Source organism: Alexandromys fortis, unplaced genomic scaffold (assembly GCF_014885135.2).
Source record: "Alexandromys fortis isolate MF-2015 unplaced genomic scaffold, M_Fortis_MF-2015_v1.1 scaffold_70, whole genome shotgun sequence".
Classification (NCBI taxonomy): Eukaryota; Metazoa; Chordata; class Mammalia; order Rodentia; family Cricetidae; genus Alexandromys; species Alexandromys fortis.
Window position 1 is genome coordinate 3,640,145 of NW_026067955.1, and position 18,420 is coordinate 3,658,564.

Sequence of the window (18,420 nt, forward strand, 5' to 3'; positions counted from 1 at the left end):
GGAGGAAACCCTTTGAGATAGTCTGTACTGGAATAAGTGAGCTTTCACAAGCGAGGGAAAATGAAGTTGGACATCTGCTTCACACTGTTCATAAAGAGAATTCCAAGGTGAGCATGGTAGGAGCACACTGTCCCCAGAGTACTTGGGAGGCTGAGGCAGTAGGATCACCAGCGTGAGCTACAGTATTAAATTTGAGTTCAGCCTAGATGACCTTATCTCAAAACAACAAAAAATCCAACCAATCTAAGAAGTTTAAGGTGTCACCAGCACAACTGTAAAGCTTCTAGAAGAAGGGAGATGTAATCTGAAAATCTGAGGTAGGAAAAGCATTTTTAGAGAGAACATAGAAGTCACTCAGCATAGAGGCTATGCTCTGCTACTGTATCTGGAACCCACAGAGGACTCACATAAACCAACACTGAAGACAGCTCAAGATTATATATATATATAGAGGGTCACAGTCCTGAACATTTCACAAAGGATTTAAAAATGACCACAAAGCACCCAAAAATGAGCCCAACAGAACTTCACATCAGGGATAACACAATTAAAGTAGCAATGAAATGTCTGGGAAAGCCACATGAGAATAGCTCCCATTGTTTTGCAGCTCACAACAAACGTGGGTAAAAAATGATGCAGCTCTCAGAGCCTCTACCCATTGCTTTGGCTGGAGGCTGTGCGGAATTGTCTAGCCACGATGAAAAATGCATGTCCATTCCTTTTCAAATTAAACTTGCAGCTATTTTGTGCTGAAAAGTTGTGCTGTAGGAAAGGACTCATACAAAAATGTCTTTACCTGCCAGAGCCTCAGGCTAGAAGCAGCCCAGGAGACTAGATAATCAAATTGCGATATATTTAGAGTAAGCAACATAAATCAATGAATTAGCAATGCATAACACAGCACACTGATCCTAAAGTGCTGTGTTGGGTAGGAGAAGCCAGTGCAGGAAGAGTGTATTCCTGTGTGGTTCCATTCCCAGGGGAGAATTACAATCATATTTGCTTACACAGTAGGGCAGGGGTTGTCTAGAAAAAACTGAAGTAAGCAGGATGTTAATTATGTTTTCAAGCTGCACCAAGTTGTGTGCTGAATGTATTCTACTGTATACTGAAGCGTGACTAATAAAAACTCGCAGAGACAAAAATTGGGGTTCAGCCTAAAGGTCAGAAAAGCAAAGCAGTCAGTCACTGGCTCTTGTCTCTACCTCAGTCTGAAATGGTGACCCTGCTTCCAGGAATCTCAGAATGAGTCTGAGGTTGAGAGCTGTCTCCTCCCATTTTATAATCATCTCTAGTTCTGGAATTAAGGGTGTGCATCACTACTGCATGGTTTCTATGGCCATATTCTGTACATCTCTGAAGTGTTTGAAGATGACCTGTCTATCTAAAAATCTCAGTCTCATTCTGAGATTCCTGGAGGCAGGATCACCATTTCGGACTGAGATAGAGGTAAGTGCCAGTGGCTGGCTGTTTTGCTTTTCTGACCTTCAGGTTGAAACCCAATTTCTGTTTATAATCATGCTTCATTATACTTGTTTGCTTTCCTTCACTGTTCTAAACACCATGACCACACATTACTTGGGGTATGGGGGTGGTGTTTAGCTTATACATTCTGATCAGCCAATCACTGGGAAAAGCTGGGCAGAAACTCTAGCAGGAGCAGAGGCAGGAGCTATTGCAGAATGCTACATACAGGCTTCCTCCTCACGGCTTGCCCAACTTGCACTTTTATACAGCCAGGACTACCTGGCCAGCGGTAGCATCAACTACAGTGGGCTAGGCCCTCACACATCAATCATCAATCAAGAAAATGCCTCACAGAAATGCCCACAAACTAATCTCAAGGAGGTAAATTCTTAGTTGGCTTTCTTTCTTGCCCGGGAGACCCCAGCTCACTTCAAGTTGGCAAAAAGCTAGTCAGCACAACTGTATATAAACCATGTTTTAATATAAATTCCTTGTGCAATCTTTCCTCTGCATAAAAGTCACCAATTTTGCCGGGCGGTGGTGGCGCACGCCTTTAATCCCAGTACTCGGGAGGCAGAGGCAGGCGGATCTCTGTGAGTTTGAGGCCAGCCTGGTCTAGAAGAGCTAGTTCCAGGACAGGCTCCAAAACCACAGAGAAACCCTGTCTCGAAAAACAAAAAAAAAAAAAATCACCAATTTAGTATATAATACATATACACAACCTGGAATACACACATAAACACACAATACAACCTGGCACACACACACACAAATACACACACATACACACATCTAGCATACATATATGAATATATATACACACACACACAACTGGGCACACACACACACTGGCATGTACACGAACACATACACAGAACCAGACATATTCACACACACACACATTTACTTTCACATACCTGTAGCTGGAATTTTCTTTGAGTCACCAATCGGCTACCAAATAAAGACAGGGAGACTTATTAATTATGAATGCTCAGCCTTAGCTTAGACTTTCCCACTAGCTCTTTTAACTTAATTTAACCTGCTTCTATTAATCTATGCTTTGCCTTGGGGCTTTTTACCTTTCATTCCGTTTGTCCTATTTTCCTGCTTCATCCGGGTCTGTCTGACCCATGGCATCTTCCTGGCATCTCCCCGAGCCTAAATTCCTCCTCCTCTTTACTGTCCCTTCCCGGAAGCCCTGTCTATATCTCCTCCCTCACTATTGACCATTAGCTTTTTATTAGACCAATCAGTTACCTTAGGCAGGCAAGGTAAAACAGCAACACATCTTTACACAATTAAGCAAATGCAACACATCTTTCCATAATTAAACAAACATGATACATCTTTATATAATTAAACAAAACACATCTTTGCAAAGTTAAACAAATATTCTGCAACATACACCAGGTTGCAAAAACTAAAAACTCTGGTTGTCAGTGATGGGAGTAGAATTTGGTAGACATCCCATTATAAAGCAATGGACGATAGTGAATACAGCTGCGTGTGCTTTGGGCCAGCCAGTCCTGTACATGTGGTGCGCCACAGCAACAGGTATGTTCCCCAGGAAGCTCTTGATGTCCGTTAACAGGGAAAGAGACACATCAGAATCCAGCCCACAGAGGGATCACAAACAGTGATGAAAACGGCTACTACCATCGACAAGGATGGTCCTCAGAAAAACTGAAAAGAACACAGAGGGGAAGGAACATGTGGTTTATACAAATTTGGAAAATATAAGACTCAATTAAATAAACTCCCTATGCATTTATGCATAACAGGAATAGTAGGGAAACAGGAACGGATAATCAGCATGAAATTCAATACAGTGGTTACCTTTAGGGAGCGAAGGAAGGGGCTCAGGAGTCCTTCTCTATTTGTAATGTGTTATTCTAAGAACCTGAGGCAAATGTGGAAAATATTAAGATCTGTTATGCTTGGTGGTGGAGCTGGGTATTTATTTGAGATACTGTTAGGCGTGCATTTCTGCATGCTGAAATATTTCAAGATCAACACAAAGGAATCAGTGCCCTCACCGCTGAGGTTTAGAGGTACCATAATAAGGAATTCAGTGTCATTGTCTCCTAAAGAAACAATTCTGCTCCCCTAGGAGTGCACTTCTTCTCTGGGACATATTTATTTTCTGGAGCTTTGAAAGCACGTTGGCTCTTTCAGGGAAGGACTGGAGGTAGCCTGCTAGAAAGGGCACATACCAAGAACCAGGAAGACATAAATATAAGTAGAAGGTCGGGATCAAAGATAACAAATATTCCATCAATACTGGTTGACCACAGCGGTTGTGATCTTGTTTCCAACTTGGCTCAGGATTTCTTGGCCACAGTCACTGCCACTACATCTCAAGCTGACCCAGAGAAGTGGTCTAGGAAAACTAACCTTTGTTCTCCAAGGTTTAAAATTGATATTTTCCTGAGCAGTCTTCTCTCTATTTCATTTTGTATTTGCTTTGCTAACTAGCCAGCACCTCCCCCTCCTCTATCATCCCTTATTTCTCCTCTTCTTTTCCCACTCCGACCCCAGAGTAGCTTACTAAACAGCCTCAGAGCTGGGAGAATTAAAGCCTGGGTTTACACAGAGGAGAGCTGACTGGGGCATGGTTAGATCTATCAGGTGAGATTGGGATCACAGTAAAGAAAGAGGGGCTGGAGAGATGACTCAGTCTGTGAAGGGCTTGCCATGCAAGCATGAGGACCCAAGTTCAATCCTTAGTACCATGTCAAGCAAATAAGGATGAAAGTGTAGTTGCAATCTGTAATTACATCTGGAACCTCAGCTCTAGGAAGGTGCGTGGGGAGGATCCCTGAGGCTCACTGGCCAGCCAGTCTAGCCAAACCAGAAAGCTCCAGATCCAATGAGAGGCCTTGTCTCAAAAAATAAGGTGGGAAGTGAAATCAGCCTCTGGCCTCCACATTCATGTGCACTACCCTACACACACACACACACACACACACACACACACACACACACACACACACACACATACATGAACATGCACACATCACACAAAATATAGGAAGATGTGCATGATTACCAAGTCTAAATAAACTTAGTTATAATCAAAGAAAGCCTAAAACAGAGATGTGACTACATTAAGAAATATAAGAAAAACAAGCACACTAATTATCTTAATATAAAAGTAACACCTGTTGCTAAATGCTGATGGCTCCACATTTTATAATTTAGTTCAATGCATGCTTCTCCACTTGCCTTGCACTTCCTGTCACCACTCGCACTGTAGGTGTGCACTTGGATGTTTGGCCACCATCTGCTCCTCCTCTGGACAGATTCTCCAAGCACCACAGTCTCTCATCGCAGTGAATAGCTCGTGGGTCTCCTCGTTTGCCCGTCAAGCCCCTAGTATTGTTATTCATCCTGCCTCTCCTACCCCACATCCCACCAATCATGCCTCTAAAATGAATCCAAGCGCAACCACTTCCCCACAGGCCTCTCACTCACTGCCATCTGCATTCACCTCTGTCTTTTCCTAGATGGGTACAGTGCCCACCCAACATGGCATCCCTGAGTCCATTCTGACACTTGACACCTCAGGCTGATTAGGCACACATTAGGGTAAGAACATGGCTAGTATTCTTACACTTTCTATAAAGACTTACTACATAGCAATGTGCATGTGCTCATACATATTTCATGTTAGTTTTTATACTTCATGCCCTTCAGTGTTCTATAGAAATAGACAAATGGGAAAATTCTGTTTTAAGTTCTCAACACAACAAAACATAAAAGCAGTTCAAAAAGACCACAAGCAACAAGCTTACTCTAATGATGATTTGGCTAGTAAAGGTGCTTGGCATCAACCCTGATGACCTGAGTTTAATCCTTGGGACCTACATGATGAAAGGAGAGAACAGACTAACACCAGTTCTCATCTGACCTCTACATGCATACCTTAGTGTGTGTAAACATACACACATATACAATAAACAAATAAATGCGACCCAAACAATAAATAATGTAGCATACGCATGACTTTTCTTGACAGTGAATGGAGGCCTTGCCTTCTAGTTTGGGGTTGAAATAAACTTGGCTGAGCTGCTGGACCTCTCTTGGCCTCAGTTGTTCAGATAGGTGTGACCAGAATGTGTGTATTAAAGTGTTGGTGAAAATGAGAGGGTACCTGCCATGGCCCTTGAGCAATCTGCAACACTGCTCAAGGCATCCTGGTTGTCGTGGTCTTTATCATTCAGCAAGGAGAATATGCACCTTGGAGTAGCCCCTGACCTGATCTGTCCACACACCAGGCATTCAGCGGAGTGAAGCACCATGAGTGGGAAGCTGACACCAGCTCCATCCTTGGCCTAGGGCAGTTAAGTAACTTTAGGTCCAAAGGCACACTCTGTAAGTACCCTGGAGCTGACGGCTGAAGGTGAACATGGATGGTTGTGGTATTTCCCTAAAGAGGGGAGCCTGGGTGTTTCTACTTTAGGGGTAACCACAAGCTCAATTTCTGCTTGAGATCACATTAATAGCAAGGTGACCCTTTGGCACATAGTAACTGGGGGCAGGGGTCTGTCATCTGTTCTCCTAATCTCAAACTCCTGGAAATCCCAAGAGAAATTTGTTGCACGGGTCTCTACTCACCCCCAACAGAGGACTCTGGCTCACCTGGTGGCCCTTTATTCTGAGGTGATTATTCTCACCCATGAACTCTAGTAAGCAAAATGAGCTTGGAAGGTAGATCCTGGCAGACACATGGGAGAAAGTCCAATGTCTAAGAAACTGGAGAGATGGAAGGAAAGGAAAGATTTTCACCTTTCCAGGTAATTCTCGTCAAAGGAATAATTATTCCTCCCATCTGTTTAGCATGACTTAAGGTGAATCCATTTCCCTGAAGGGTGGTCACTTAGCCTGGTGACTGACAGTCCAGAGGAGTCCTGGGTCTCCATCCAAGCCAGGGGTAGAGTCCATTCTCTTGACCAGAAGGAAATGGTTTACCCTTATTGGATCTGTAATACAATGAGGAAAATGAGGGTCAAGTGGGTCAGATGCCAAAATATTAACCCAGAGAGTGACCTAAAAAGCCTATGTTCAGAAATATCACATGAGCCACTAAGCTGGAACACTCCTTCTGGGTGGAAGGGGCTGACAGAGAGCCCAGGGTCTCTCTTAGAACTGCAATAGTCGCACTCAGCTTCCTCCTGGGCCTCTGCCTGCCTTTTTCTCCCACATCTAGTGTTTTTACTGACACAATTGCTCTTAGGTAAATTTGAGCACATTAGCGAGTTCCCTTATTGTCCTGTAGGATCGGCTTCCTGAGGTTGTATCGCCCATTCTTCTTACCAGAATGGACTGGCCCAAACCCCTCTGGAGTAGGAGGGCCTTCTGTCTATATGTTACTTTCATTGGTCAAATAAAGAAACTGCCTTGGTCTTTTGATAGCACAGCAGCTTAGATAGGCAGAGTAGACCGAACAGAATGCTGGGAGAAAGAAAGCAGAGTCAGGCAGACACCATGATTCTCCGACCAGAGACGGATGTAGGTTAGGATCTTTCCCAGTAATCCAGCACCTTGTGGTGCAACACAGATTATTAGAAATGGGTTAATCAAGATGTGAGAATTAGCCAATAAGAAGCTAGAACTAATGGGCCAGGCAGTGTTTAAATGAATACAGTTTCTATGTAATTATTTCGGGTGTAAAACTAGCAGGGAACGCAGCCCGCCACTCCTTTTACTATGGCACCCCCCCCCCATTGTCTTACTTACTTGTTTGAGTTTTCAAACTGAATTTAAAAACTAGAATCTTAGCCAAGCAGTGGTGGCACATGCCTTCAATCCCAGCACTTGGGAGGCAGAGGCAGGTGGAGTTATGAGTTCAAGGCCAGTCTGGTCCACAAGAGATAGTCCTAGGACAGGCTCCAAAGCTACAGATAAACCCTATCTTGAAAACCTCCCCAAAAAACAAAAACAAAACAAAACAAAAAAACAAACAAAACCAAAAACCCTAGACTCTTCTACCCATCCCTAATATTTCTGAAGGATGAGTACACATGCGTGTAAGAAGGAAATGCCTCTCAGAGAAGCACTTTAGCTGCACCTTCATTCTCCCCAGAGTCCTGAAAGCTAAGCATCCTCTTCCTGTGCTCAACTGTCTTCACATTTTCAGCCCACAGTGGGTCCCTGTAGTACCCTGAGGTACCTGAACAGGCCTCTTTCCATAGAGGTAGCTGAATAGCAGGCATCCCACAAACAGAAGAGGAACATAACCACATAAGACACTGGACTTGATTTTTTTAACTAATGTTTTTATTCTTCACTCATAAGAAAGAACATATGCTTGGCTTTGAAATCATGACATAAAATAAAAAGGCAAAAAAGGGGGAAAAGTCTCGGATGGAGGTTGGGAGAAGCAAGTCATGCTAGCCTGTCATCACACACTGCGTGCTTGGGGCTGGAGCAGGCGCACCAGTCAGAGTGGGAGGTGAAGAAGCATTCTGACCCAGCAGACAGGCCTCCTCCCATGGCCACTTGGTTTCCCAAGCGTGTGGTCAGCATGCAGAGGAAAAGAGTCTTCCCTCTCTCCTGCCTTCCTCCTTTCTCGCCAGTGTGGGTAGCAAGGCGAGATGCCACCCTTTCTAGTCTGTGGGACAGTGGTGTTGTCTCAACATGCCTAACCTGCATCTTGCCAAACTTTAAAAAATTGCTCGAATCAACCAGAAGTAGGAGCCATCCCTATTTCTGGTCAGTGATCTGCTGCAGGCAGAGCTTCATGTAGGAATCCTTGCTGCGGATTTCTATGACGGCGTCTCTGACCAGCTCAATGAACATCTGCGGCCACAGCTTCTGCAGAGCCTCGTTTTTCATGTTGATTGTTGTGGCTTCCTTCACGAGGTCTTCCACATACATCTTGCAGAACTTCTTCTTGTCCTTTATCTCCTGTTATGAAAAAATGACATTAAGTCATAACTATTTCAAAAGCCAAAACAATAATTAATCAAGTCAGAGAAGCTTGGAATAACCTACTGTGCACACCCATGCCTCTCCTGTCCTGTGTCTTTGGGCTAGTAACTCTTCCCCAGCAGCTCCTGGTGGAGAGTTCTGCTTCAGCAGGCAGTAACTAAGGCCTCATTTCTTTGCAGGCCTCTGTGTCGGTTGAGTGGTGCTTTGCAGAGGAGTAAGGGTTGGGCGCCGATGCCAACCCTGCTAAGGAGTCTGGGTTAGCTACCGTGTAGAACCCTTATACTCAGCCTTTGCGTTTCTCTCTAGTCAGAGACAGACAGACAGAACGTCACACTGCAGCCCAGACTATTTGGACACAGTTTGAGAAAAGTGCCTAAAAAGGAAGAACTACCACAAGCTTTGGACACACCACGCCTTCGAAAGAGCAGCACCCTTGCCCAGCTTCTGGGCCTGGCAGCCTGAAGATGAGAAGCTGCTTCTAAACACATCAGGGTGTGCTGGAGCCAGAGGACATTTGGGTATCAGCTCCAACTTCATCAAGGATGCTAAGAAAGTTATCTACTGGGATTGGGGGATAGCTCAGTGTTGAAGTTTTTAGTCTAGTATGCTTGAAGGCCCTGGGTCTGATACTCACACACACACACACACACACACACACACACACACACACACACACACAGTATTTATTTTGAAGGTTAAATGTTGACAAGAAATTTAAGACCCATTTAAACTTCAAACTCAAAACATAAACACTCTAAGATGAATTAAATTAATTAGTAAAAGTAATAGCACTGCCGAATGAAAGGGTTAGTGAGCAACCAGCCAGTGTCGAGGGAAGGGAATCCTTGAACTAGGCTGTCAGGCTGTCTTCAGGAAGCACTGGAAATAGGAGAACCCAGGCTAGGCACCCAGTAGGTGGTAGTTCCCCCTGTGGCCTTCAGGAACTCACTAGGTGACCCTAAACAATTCCTGAGCTTCCGGTTTTCCTCGCCTGTCTAAGAGGAGAACTGGATTCTTTAGTCCCTTAAATCTCTTTTAGATGAGGCAGGAGAATGGATGGATGGGCGAGCCTCAGGCAACAGGACACATAATGAAAGGGACTGTTTAGCCTGATTTGTGAGCAACTCACCTCCATTTATTTTCCCAGGCACTCAGTGAGCACAGGAGAGAGACGGCCCTGCTGCTGCACTGTGTAAGTACTTTTCAAGATGTGGGGTGCTGGGGGGACGAGAAGGAATGCTGGGCTGGGAGTCAAGAGACAGTGATTAAGGGACTTGGGCAAGGTCTCCCAGGTAATAAGTGGTAATCAGGGCTCAAGGCCAAGTCTCTTGCTAGCTTGGTGCACGTCCCAAAGTGTCACGTGGCTTCAGATTTCTCCCTTGCCTTCGAGCTTTCTCAGAACAGGAGCCCGCATCTCCTCGGGTTACTTCCTCATTGCGTTTTTATCGATCACGTCACTTTAATCCAGATTTTGTTTGCTTGATTCTGCTGAAGCTATTTCCATTACAAATGACCTTGATTGCCAAATTTATGAAAAATCTCCCTGTATAATCAGTCACTTAGAGTGTTCAAAGTCACCCTAACCAAGGCCCTAAGATTTCCTCTTTTTTAAAACTAAGAAGTTACAAGTTTTAATTTTTATACTTTGACTTTTATTTGGTCTGAAGTTATTTTTTTGTTGTATATACAGATGGGTTCAGTATGTTTCCCTCAGCATTATTTATGAAGTAGACTGTCCCCACCAGTTTGTAATGGCTGCTGTGTGACTAAGTCTCCCATACACACGCAATGTCACTCTGGCTGTTGTCCAGTTTGTCTAGTCCTGCCTTGGCTTCATGGTGACATTGCTCTGGTTGGTTCTTGTCAGCCTGACACAACCCAGAGATACCTGGGAACAAGAATCTCAACTGAGAAAATGCCTGTTAGATTGGTCTATAGGCAAGTCTACAGATCGTTTTCTTTATTAATGATTGACATGGGATGGCCAAGATCATCATGGGCTGTGTCACCCATGGTTGCTGTGGTGACATAAGAACGCAGACTAAGGAAGCCGCTGGGGCAAGTCAAGAAGAAGTCTTCCTCTATGGTCTCTGTTCAGTTCCTGCCTCCATTTTCCTGCCTTGAGTTTCTGCCCCGATTCCCTGGATGAAGAACTAAAAGCTGTAAGAAGAAATAACCCCTTTCCTCTCAGGTTGCTGTTAGCCAGTGTTTTACTGCAGCAACAAAGCCTTAACTAGGACACAGACCCCTACCATAGCTACCCGGCATCTGGCACAGCACCTCTGTATACTGAAGGTTCTGGTTGAATCTGATAACTCTTAGGATTCAGTAACTCTGTACAAACTTGAATTGGAACTGCCTTATATTCATTTTATAACACAGAGTGCTTTGTCTATGAATATAAACTTCTCAGCTCTTTAGTGACCTGCAACACAATTTCAGTTTCCCCCACTAAAGGGCATGCGTGTGTGTCTGTGCGAATACCGATCCCAAAGGTCGATGTCACGTGCTCTCCTCTAGTGCTCTTCGCTTTACTTTCTGAGGCACGGTTTCTCACTGAATCTGGAACTCAGTGATTCAGAGACTAGCTGGTGAAGAGATTCCAGAAACCTCCTACCCCTGCCTCCTCAGTGCTGGGACTCCAGGTGCACACCACCATACCAGGCTTTGAACACTGTTCTGGAGATCCAAGCTCAAGCCTTCATGCTTGTGAGGCGAACGCTTTGCTGACTAAGGTGATTTCTGGCCCTAGCTTATACATATTTTTATGCATTGCCATAGCATATCAGTTGATTGCTTATTTTTATAGTAAATAGTATCCTATTTTAAATTTATTTCTACAATGGTTGTAAGGTATATAATTCATTTAATATTCTTCTGTACTCTGCTTTTTATTTTATTTCTTCATTTTTAACCCCCTCCCCCTGTGTGGTTTGGGTTTGTACATGGGATTGCAATGCCCACAGACACCAGGGGAGCACATCTGATACCCTGGAGCTGGACCTAAAAGTGGTTTGTACCAGAAACAAAGCTCAGGACCTCTGCAAAAACAATATACAATCCTAACTTCTGACTCTCATTTTATTTAAAATACCAGCTCTAAGTTAGTATCTTAACAGGATCTTTGCATCACTATTTCTAAGTATCTGACTTAGCTTTTCTTTTCCTAGCAATTTTGGTGGATTTTGGAGTTAATGTTGTGCTGTCTACCTTGAAAAAACAAAAGTTTTTCTTGTCTTTAACATCCCTCACATCCCTCAACAAGCTAAAAATTAAAAAACAGAACGATCTGTTTTTTGAGGTTACCAACTTGCTAGGCTTCCTCATCAAATTATCCCTGTTTGCACAAAGCAATTATATATATATATATTTATTTAATTTTTTTTCACGAGAATTTGTATATTTAGACTTTCTAAGCATATATGTTAATTTCTGACTCACAGGACTTTAGGAAAAGGGCTCATAATTCTGCCAGCTGAGCTTTCGTTTTCCTTGTCTGGCAAAACCACAAAGTCTTTATTAGGTGACAGTCATGCTCTCGACCTTTTCCTACCTTCTTCACATTTGACACTGTTGGATTATAGAACACTGATTGTGTGTGTGTGTGTGTGTGTGTGTGAGAGAGAGAGAGAGAGAGAGAGAGAGAGAGAGAGAGAGAGAGAGAGAATATGAGAATGCAAGATGCCAGGAATGAACCCGTGGCCCTGTGCACTCAGGCAAGTGCAGCACTGAGCTTCCCTGGCCTCCATTACCAGAACTTGAGGCAGAATCTAAACACCCTTCAGGATGCTGCTGAAAGTGTTAGATGTGTTGCCAAAGATCCTCAAGCTGTTATCCATAGGCGTCTATGGGTTCCAAAGATGCTTCAGACTGAGAGCAGGGTGAAGGGAAATCGGGAAAACAGAAGATCTAGTTAAGCTGCACTTAAAGCAAGTGCTGACCCTCCCCACTCCTCTTCCTCTAGCACACTCTGCTGTTAGGTGACCTGGCTTTTTAGCCACTCCTTAATACAGAGTTTAGAGCTGACAGGGAAACACGTATAAGCCTGGTGTTCTACTTTTAGTTTATACACACGTTTGTCAATCTCTCTGTTTATATCTAACTTGTCAGAACTGTAGAGATTTAAATAGCTCTCATGTGGTACCTCATACATGTCATTAGATGCTCAATAAATAGATGTGCCTGCCCTTTTGTCTTCTGCCACCTCACAACTGCCGCAGCATGGTTCTCTCCTGCTGTTTAGGTGACACACTTGTTCGGCTAGTCGGTGATTGCTAACAAGGCCGGCATTGCACACTTTCTCCTCCTGTGCCTCTGGCCACCATGGCAATGCTGTAACCCCTCAATAAAGCTCACATAAGAAGCGCATGATCGTTCCACGCTCTTTGGCTAAGAAGCTCTGCTGGGAAGGAAGCAGCCATACATACAACTGGGAAATGAGTGGCAGAGTGCAGTGCATAACTAAACACCACAAGCTAAGCCAAGCGCTCTGGAGTGGAGACTCTGGCTAAACACCCATGGTGGAAGCCTCTCGCCTTTTCTCTTAATCTAGGCAGATCAGAGCTGTGGGCCCTATTTTAGTTTGGATTTTTGGCCCAGCTTTCTTCTGAACAGGCCTTTGTGTTGAGACAGACACTGGACTAGAGGCTCTCACCTGCAGGCTTGCTGACCTCCCAGTCCCCCAGTCCCCGCTGGTACTGGCCCAGCATTGTGTGAAGGAGGACAACCTCCAGTCCCATGGAGCATGGACTGCAGGAGGCGCTAGACCACAGACATGTACTGTACCTCCAGCTTCTCGTGGTAGAATTCTCTGGTGGTATAATTCAGGGTAGCACGATTTGTGCTTTCTCCCATGAGCCTTTTGCTGTCGCTGGTCTCCTCACTGATAATGCCAGGTTTTTTACCTTTGCTTTCTATTAGGTATCGGAATTGCTTCTTCCTGCAGAAGACGGTAAATGGGCTCAGAGTTACTTATGAGATTGTGTGAAATTTTTGCTGACTTCAGAGGGAGTACACGTTTTGTTAAATGGCAGATCTGTGAGTCTGAGCAGTAAGTGTCCCAGTATTTCAACTAATTAAGGTATTTGATACACATTATTTGCTTTGTTCGAGACACGGTTTCACTATTGTAGCTCGGGCTAGACTTAAACTCCCACTCCTATGGACTCAGCCTCCTGAGAACTAGGTTTATAGGCTTGTGACATGCGCTGAGCCCACCACAGCCTTTTGTTCTGTGACTGCTGATCATCAACACTAACAATCTCAAACATTTCTACAACGAGAAAAGAACTCTACCTCAACAGGAAACAATACAAAAGGTGAATCAAAGCTTAAGCCAATTAAAGGTGCGAAGAACCGAGCCACACAGTCTTTATAGCTATAAGGTATGTTAGTTTGCTCATATAACCACATTCATAGCTCACAGTTCCTTTATTTGCCTGAGCTGTGTTCCTAGCTAGAAAATCAAATTGGGTGTGGAGTTAATTTCAGCAAAATCAAAACGGAAAACAGCAAAAAACCCACAGGTGCTGGCAGGAGGCCACGTGATGGCAAGAGGCACTGTGGGGTACAAATGGACACACCAAAGAAGCAGAAGCATCACAGAGCTGTCGCCCAGAGTCCCATCCAGCCTCCTCCAGCACATGAACTTAAGACATGAACCCTGGAAACAGGAACCATGGAAGAACAACACTAAATGGTTTGTTCTCTTGGAACAGAAAAAATTTAAACTTTTTTTCTTTTTTCTCATTTAAAAGTATGTTGATGTATTTTTAGAAATTTGGAGAAGTATAAATTTTGAAAAGTATAAGGAAATAGTCTACAGCTCATAATTCTATATAAACATCTAGTGTTTGCATTCGACATATTTCAAGACAATGATAATTCCTGTGACTGAATGGAAGTAAGTTGTGATGCAAATCACAATTTTGCTCAGCGTGCATTTTAGGAAATGTTTGTGTAAAGAGCACAGTGAGTCGCTGGACAGCTAGATTTGCGCTCAGGCAGATGTTATGTTATGTTGCCTTTCTGCATCCTTCCACTTGTTTTTGCTTTACTTAGGGATCTTTCTTTCTTTTCTTTACTTTTTTTTTTTTTTTTGGTTTTTCAAAACAGGGTTTCACTGTAGCTTTGGGGCATGTCCTGGAACTAGATTTTGTAGACCAGACTGGCCTCGAACTCACAAAGATCTTCCTGCCTCTGCCTCTAGAGTGCTGAGATTAAAGGCGGTCGCTACCACCACCTGGCTACTTAGGGATTTTTCTAGGTTCTCAAAGTGAAGTCTCTTTCATCACTTTCTAGTCGTCCTCATCTTTTAGTAAACACACTAAAGACATGTACGTCATTTCCTCTCAGTGCAGTTTTGGCCATAACCCACAGAGTTCTAGATGTTATATGCACTCATATATTTAGTATTTCAGCTTGAATTTCTTCCTCAGTTCAAAAGAGTTTAAATACACTTAAAGTACAGTATGACACACAGCACAAAAATGTTGGAACAGGACCCACTACTTTGTATACTAACCTAAAAATCAGTAAGAAAAGAGAGGACTTCCAAAATACTTTTGAAAAATGAGAATATTTCAAAAAGAGCAATAAAAATAGAACAAAAACTAAAAAAGAATTCAAGCAGCACACACACATATGCAATTAAAAAATCTTTATACTTTGCATGCTTTTGGCCCAATTTTCCCATTCAACACTTACAGATAATTGATCTTTTACAAAACAACAAACAAAACCCAAAAAACTAAAAACAAATATTTAAAAAGTATACCGATTATTTCTGAACTATATACCCTATTTCTCAAAAATTGGAACCTGCCACACAACTGTCCTACGCTTGATGCTTCCTGCTCTAGTTCCATTTCTTTGCTGTGACAGACACCATGGCCAAAAGCATCTTTGGGAAGGAAAGGGTTTATTTGGCTTCCACACCCAGGTCTCAATCTGAGGCCAGTTTGGACATGAATGATGTGGGATTCCCCTCTATATGCTGTGGTTACCATTAATGAATAAAGAAACTACTTTGGACCTATAGCAGGGCAGAACTTAGGTGGTGGTGGGAGAACTAAATTGAATGCTGAGAGGTGGAGTCAGGAGAAGTCATATAGTCCTACCAGACTATTTGGCCTTTATGGTCTGCACAGTCTTTATGGCAATACATAGATTAATAAAAATGGATTAAATTAAGATGTAAGAGTTAGCTAATAAGAAGCTAGAGTTAATGGGCCAAGCAGTGATTTAATTAATACAGTTTCTGTGGGATTATTTCAGGGCTGGACAGCTGGGATCCAACAAACAAGCAGCCTCCTCCAACACATGAACTTAAGACTTGAACCCTGGAAACAGGAGCCATGGAAGAACAACACTAAATGGTTTGTTCTCTAGCTCGGCTAGCTTTCTTGTATGCATGGTGACCTCCTCCTATCAATCATCAGTCTAGGCAATCTCTCAGACATGGCCACAGGTCAATCTGATTCAGGCAACTCTTCAATTGAGGGTCGTTCTTCCCAAGTGATTCTAGGTTGTATGGAATCAAAGATAAACAGTTTCATATAGGAACTGCTAATCATTTTTGAAGTTACAAGTAGTTGGTTTTGTTCTACTAATGTACATTCACTATTTTGTTACAGAAACAGTTTGTGACGGATATCCTTGGACATATATTCATGTTCATGTAATATAATGTTTAGAAAGAATTCTGCTCAGTGAAAAGCTTTAGTCAACAGACATGGCCACTGAAAACACGTTAGGTAGCAGTGAGTTGCTATGAAAAGAACCACAGCACTGGCCATCACTGCTTAGCACGTAGGACCCACCTGACTACAGAGCATAAGTTACACCCACAAAGGTAGTTCATTATTTTAAAACTTGCATGGCTATAGCATTGAATGGAGTCAAATGGGCTCTTTTTTTAAATTTTATTTATTTTTATTTTAAAGTCTCCTATATTTTATATTTTGGTAACTTTATTGTCTGGGTTTTTGTTATTTTCCCACTGCACCAAGGTAAGTTCTTGGCTATCTCAATTCCTTAGCAACACAGCCTCCTCAGCTCCCCTGACTCCCTGGGCCAGCCATGCCATGCTGACTATGTGCTCCTGTTGCTACCACAGAGCTGCACCTCCATGCTCCTAACTCACTGCATCTCATTAACTTCTGCAGAATTCTGATCGGAGACAATGACCTGTACGAATACGGCCTTTAAATACACAGAGATTTTCTTTGAGTTGAAGATGCATTCAGCCTCTGCAAACATCCCATACACATTTGGATACTTTTTCACAATCTGACTTTTTATTCTGAATATTTTTAATCTGAATATTTATTCAGAAGAGTATAATTTTCACTGATTTCTATCTAAACTATCACTTCTTAATTCAATACCTCCTCCTCAAGATTTTTGTACACCCCTCAAGTATTTTCGTATATTTATGTAAGGGGGGATGATGTGTGTGTATGTGTGTGAGAGTGTGTGTGTGTACCTGAGTGCATCTGTGTGTGTGTGTGCACGTGTATGCGTGCGTTGTGTGAGTGCGTGTGTTGTATGTGTAGGCCAGAAGTTGACATCTGGATGTCTTCCTCAGTTGCTTCTTCATCTTATGTTGAGACAGGCTCTCTGGAGGTTGCCCTTGCAGATGGACAGCGAGCTCTTACTCTGCCTGCTTCTGTTCCTCGACTCTGGGGTTGGACACATGCTGCCATACCCAGCTCTTACATGGGTCCTGGGGATCTGAGCCAGGCCCTCAAGGTTATTCAGCAAGCACTTTACCTCAGGATGCTTTTACGTCACAACAGTTCAGTGGGTTGTAGACGAGATTTACATTGATCAATAAAATGTGCTTGAGTAAGATTTGAATTCATAACCAAACTGTTCTGTTTATAATTCCTTTTTAAAAATTGATCTCTTACTCCATATTCTAAACCTAAAAATCCCCTACTCATTCCCAGAGAAGTATATTAAACAGGAAGCCCTTCCCAGTGTTCTCAAACATAGCTAGTCTCTACCCCAGCCCTCTTGCTACACCCAAAGAATCATATTTTAATTGTTTATGTGCACTTTAGCTATTATTAGACTACAACTACATATTCGATTATAACCACAGGAGAAAAAGGACTCAGTTTAAATAGGGCCAGGGACAAGCTAAGCCTGGGCTGCACTGTCTGCACGACACACAGTGCAGAGCTGAGAGCATTTCTAGTGCACAGCTGAGAGCACTTCTAGTGCAAGTACAATCTAAAAATTCGGGCTTACCTGGCATCCCCCAGAATTGAGATCATGCGGTACTGAGGCAACTCGGAAGATGCCACATGGGCCAGGATTCCAAAGAGCCGCTCAGCCATTATCAAATCATTGTGTGTCACCTGAGGAGAAATGGCAGAGAAGGGTCAACAATGACATTGCTTCTTAGCTTCGTATAACAAACACAGTTCCAAAGAAATGTCTGGATTCCACGTTTTCTTTTAGCACAGAAAAAGACCCTTCCCTGGCCTCTACAGGAGTCTTCACTGAGATTCTGCTTTTTCCTGAGACCACTTACAAAGGAGAAGCTCAAATGTGACTCCTGGAAGCTGACTGGGGGCTGGCCAGTCAGCTCTGAACTTAGAACTCATGATTCCTCAGGACTGTGCTTGAGGTACCTTAAATCCTTACAGGATGTTTTTCTTTTTCTTTATTCATGTTTGTGTATGTGTGGTATGCATGCATGTATGTATGGATGTTTGCAGGTGTGTGGGCACCTGTGCATGTGGCTGTGTGTGCACGTGCGTGTGTGCATACGTGCACACACCTCTGGAGGTCCAAGGCTGATATCAGTAAAACATTACATTTTGAGGCAGGGTCTCAGTCAAACCCAGAGTTCACTGACACACACACTCTCCCAGCCGTATTACTCAGGATCCCACCTCTGCCTCCGAGACTGGAATAACAGGTGGTATTTATGTGGATTCTGGGGATCCAAACTCGAATCTTCTTGTTTGCTTAGCAAGCACTCTAACAGATGAGCCATTTCCCTGTTCT

The 18,420-nt window shown here is 43.3% G+C and overlaps 1 protein-coding gene across 11 annotated transcripts in view; it reads right to left on the reverse strand.

Moving 5' to 3' along the window:
- Positions 1-7,724: 7,724 nt before the first annotated feature.
- The window catches only part of Lrrc49 (leucine rich repeat containing 49), a 114,293-nt gene continuing 103,597 nt past the window's right edge, over positions 7,725-18,420 (reverse strand). For all 11 annotated transcript variants that reach the window (XM_050151924.1, XM_050151930.1, XM_050151926.1 and 8 more), the window contains 3 exons: positions 17,656-17,765; positions 13,186-13,339; positions 7,725-8,376 (listed from right to left, as the gene is read on the reverse strand). In XM_050151924.1, coding sequence (XP_050007881.1) covers positions 8,173-8,376; positions 13,186-13,339; positions 17,656-17,765 — 468 coding nt within the window. In that variant the 3' untranslated portion in view covers positions 7,725-8,172. The remainder of the gene's footprint in view (positions 8,377-13,185; positions 13,340-17,655; positions 17,766-18,420) is intronic.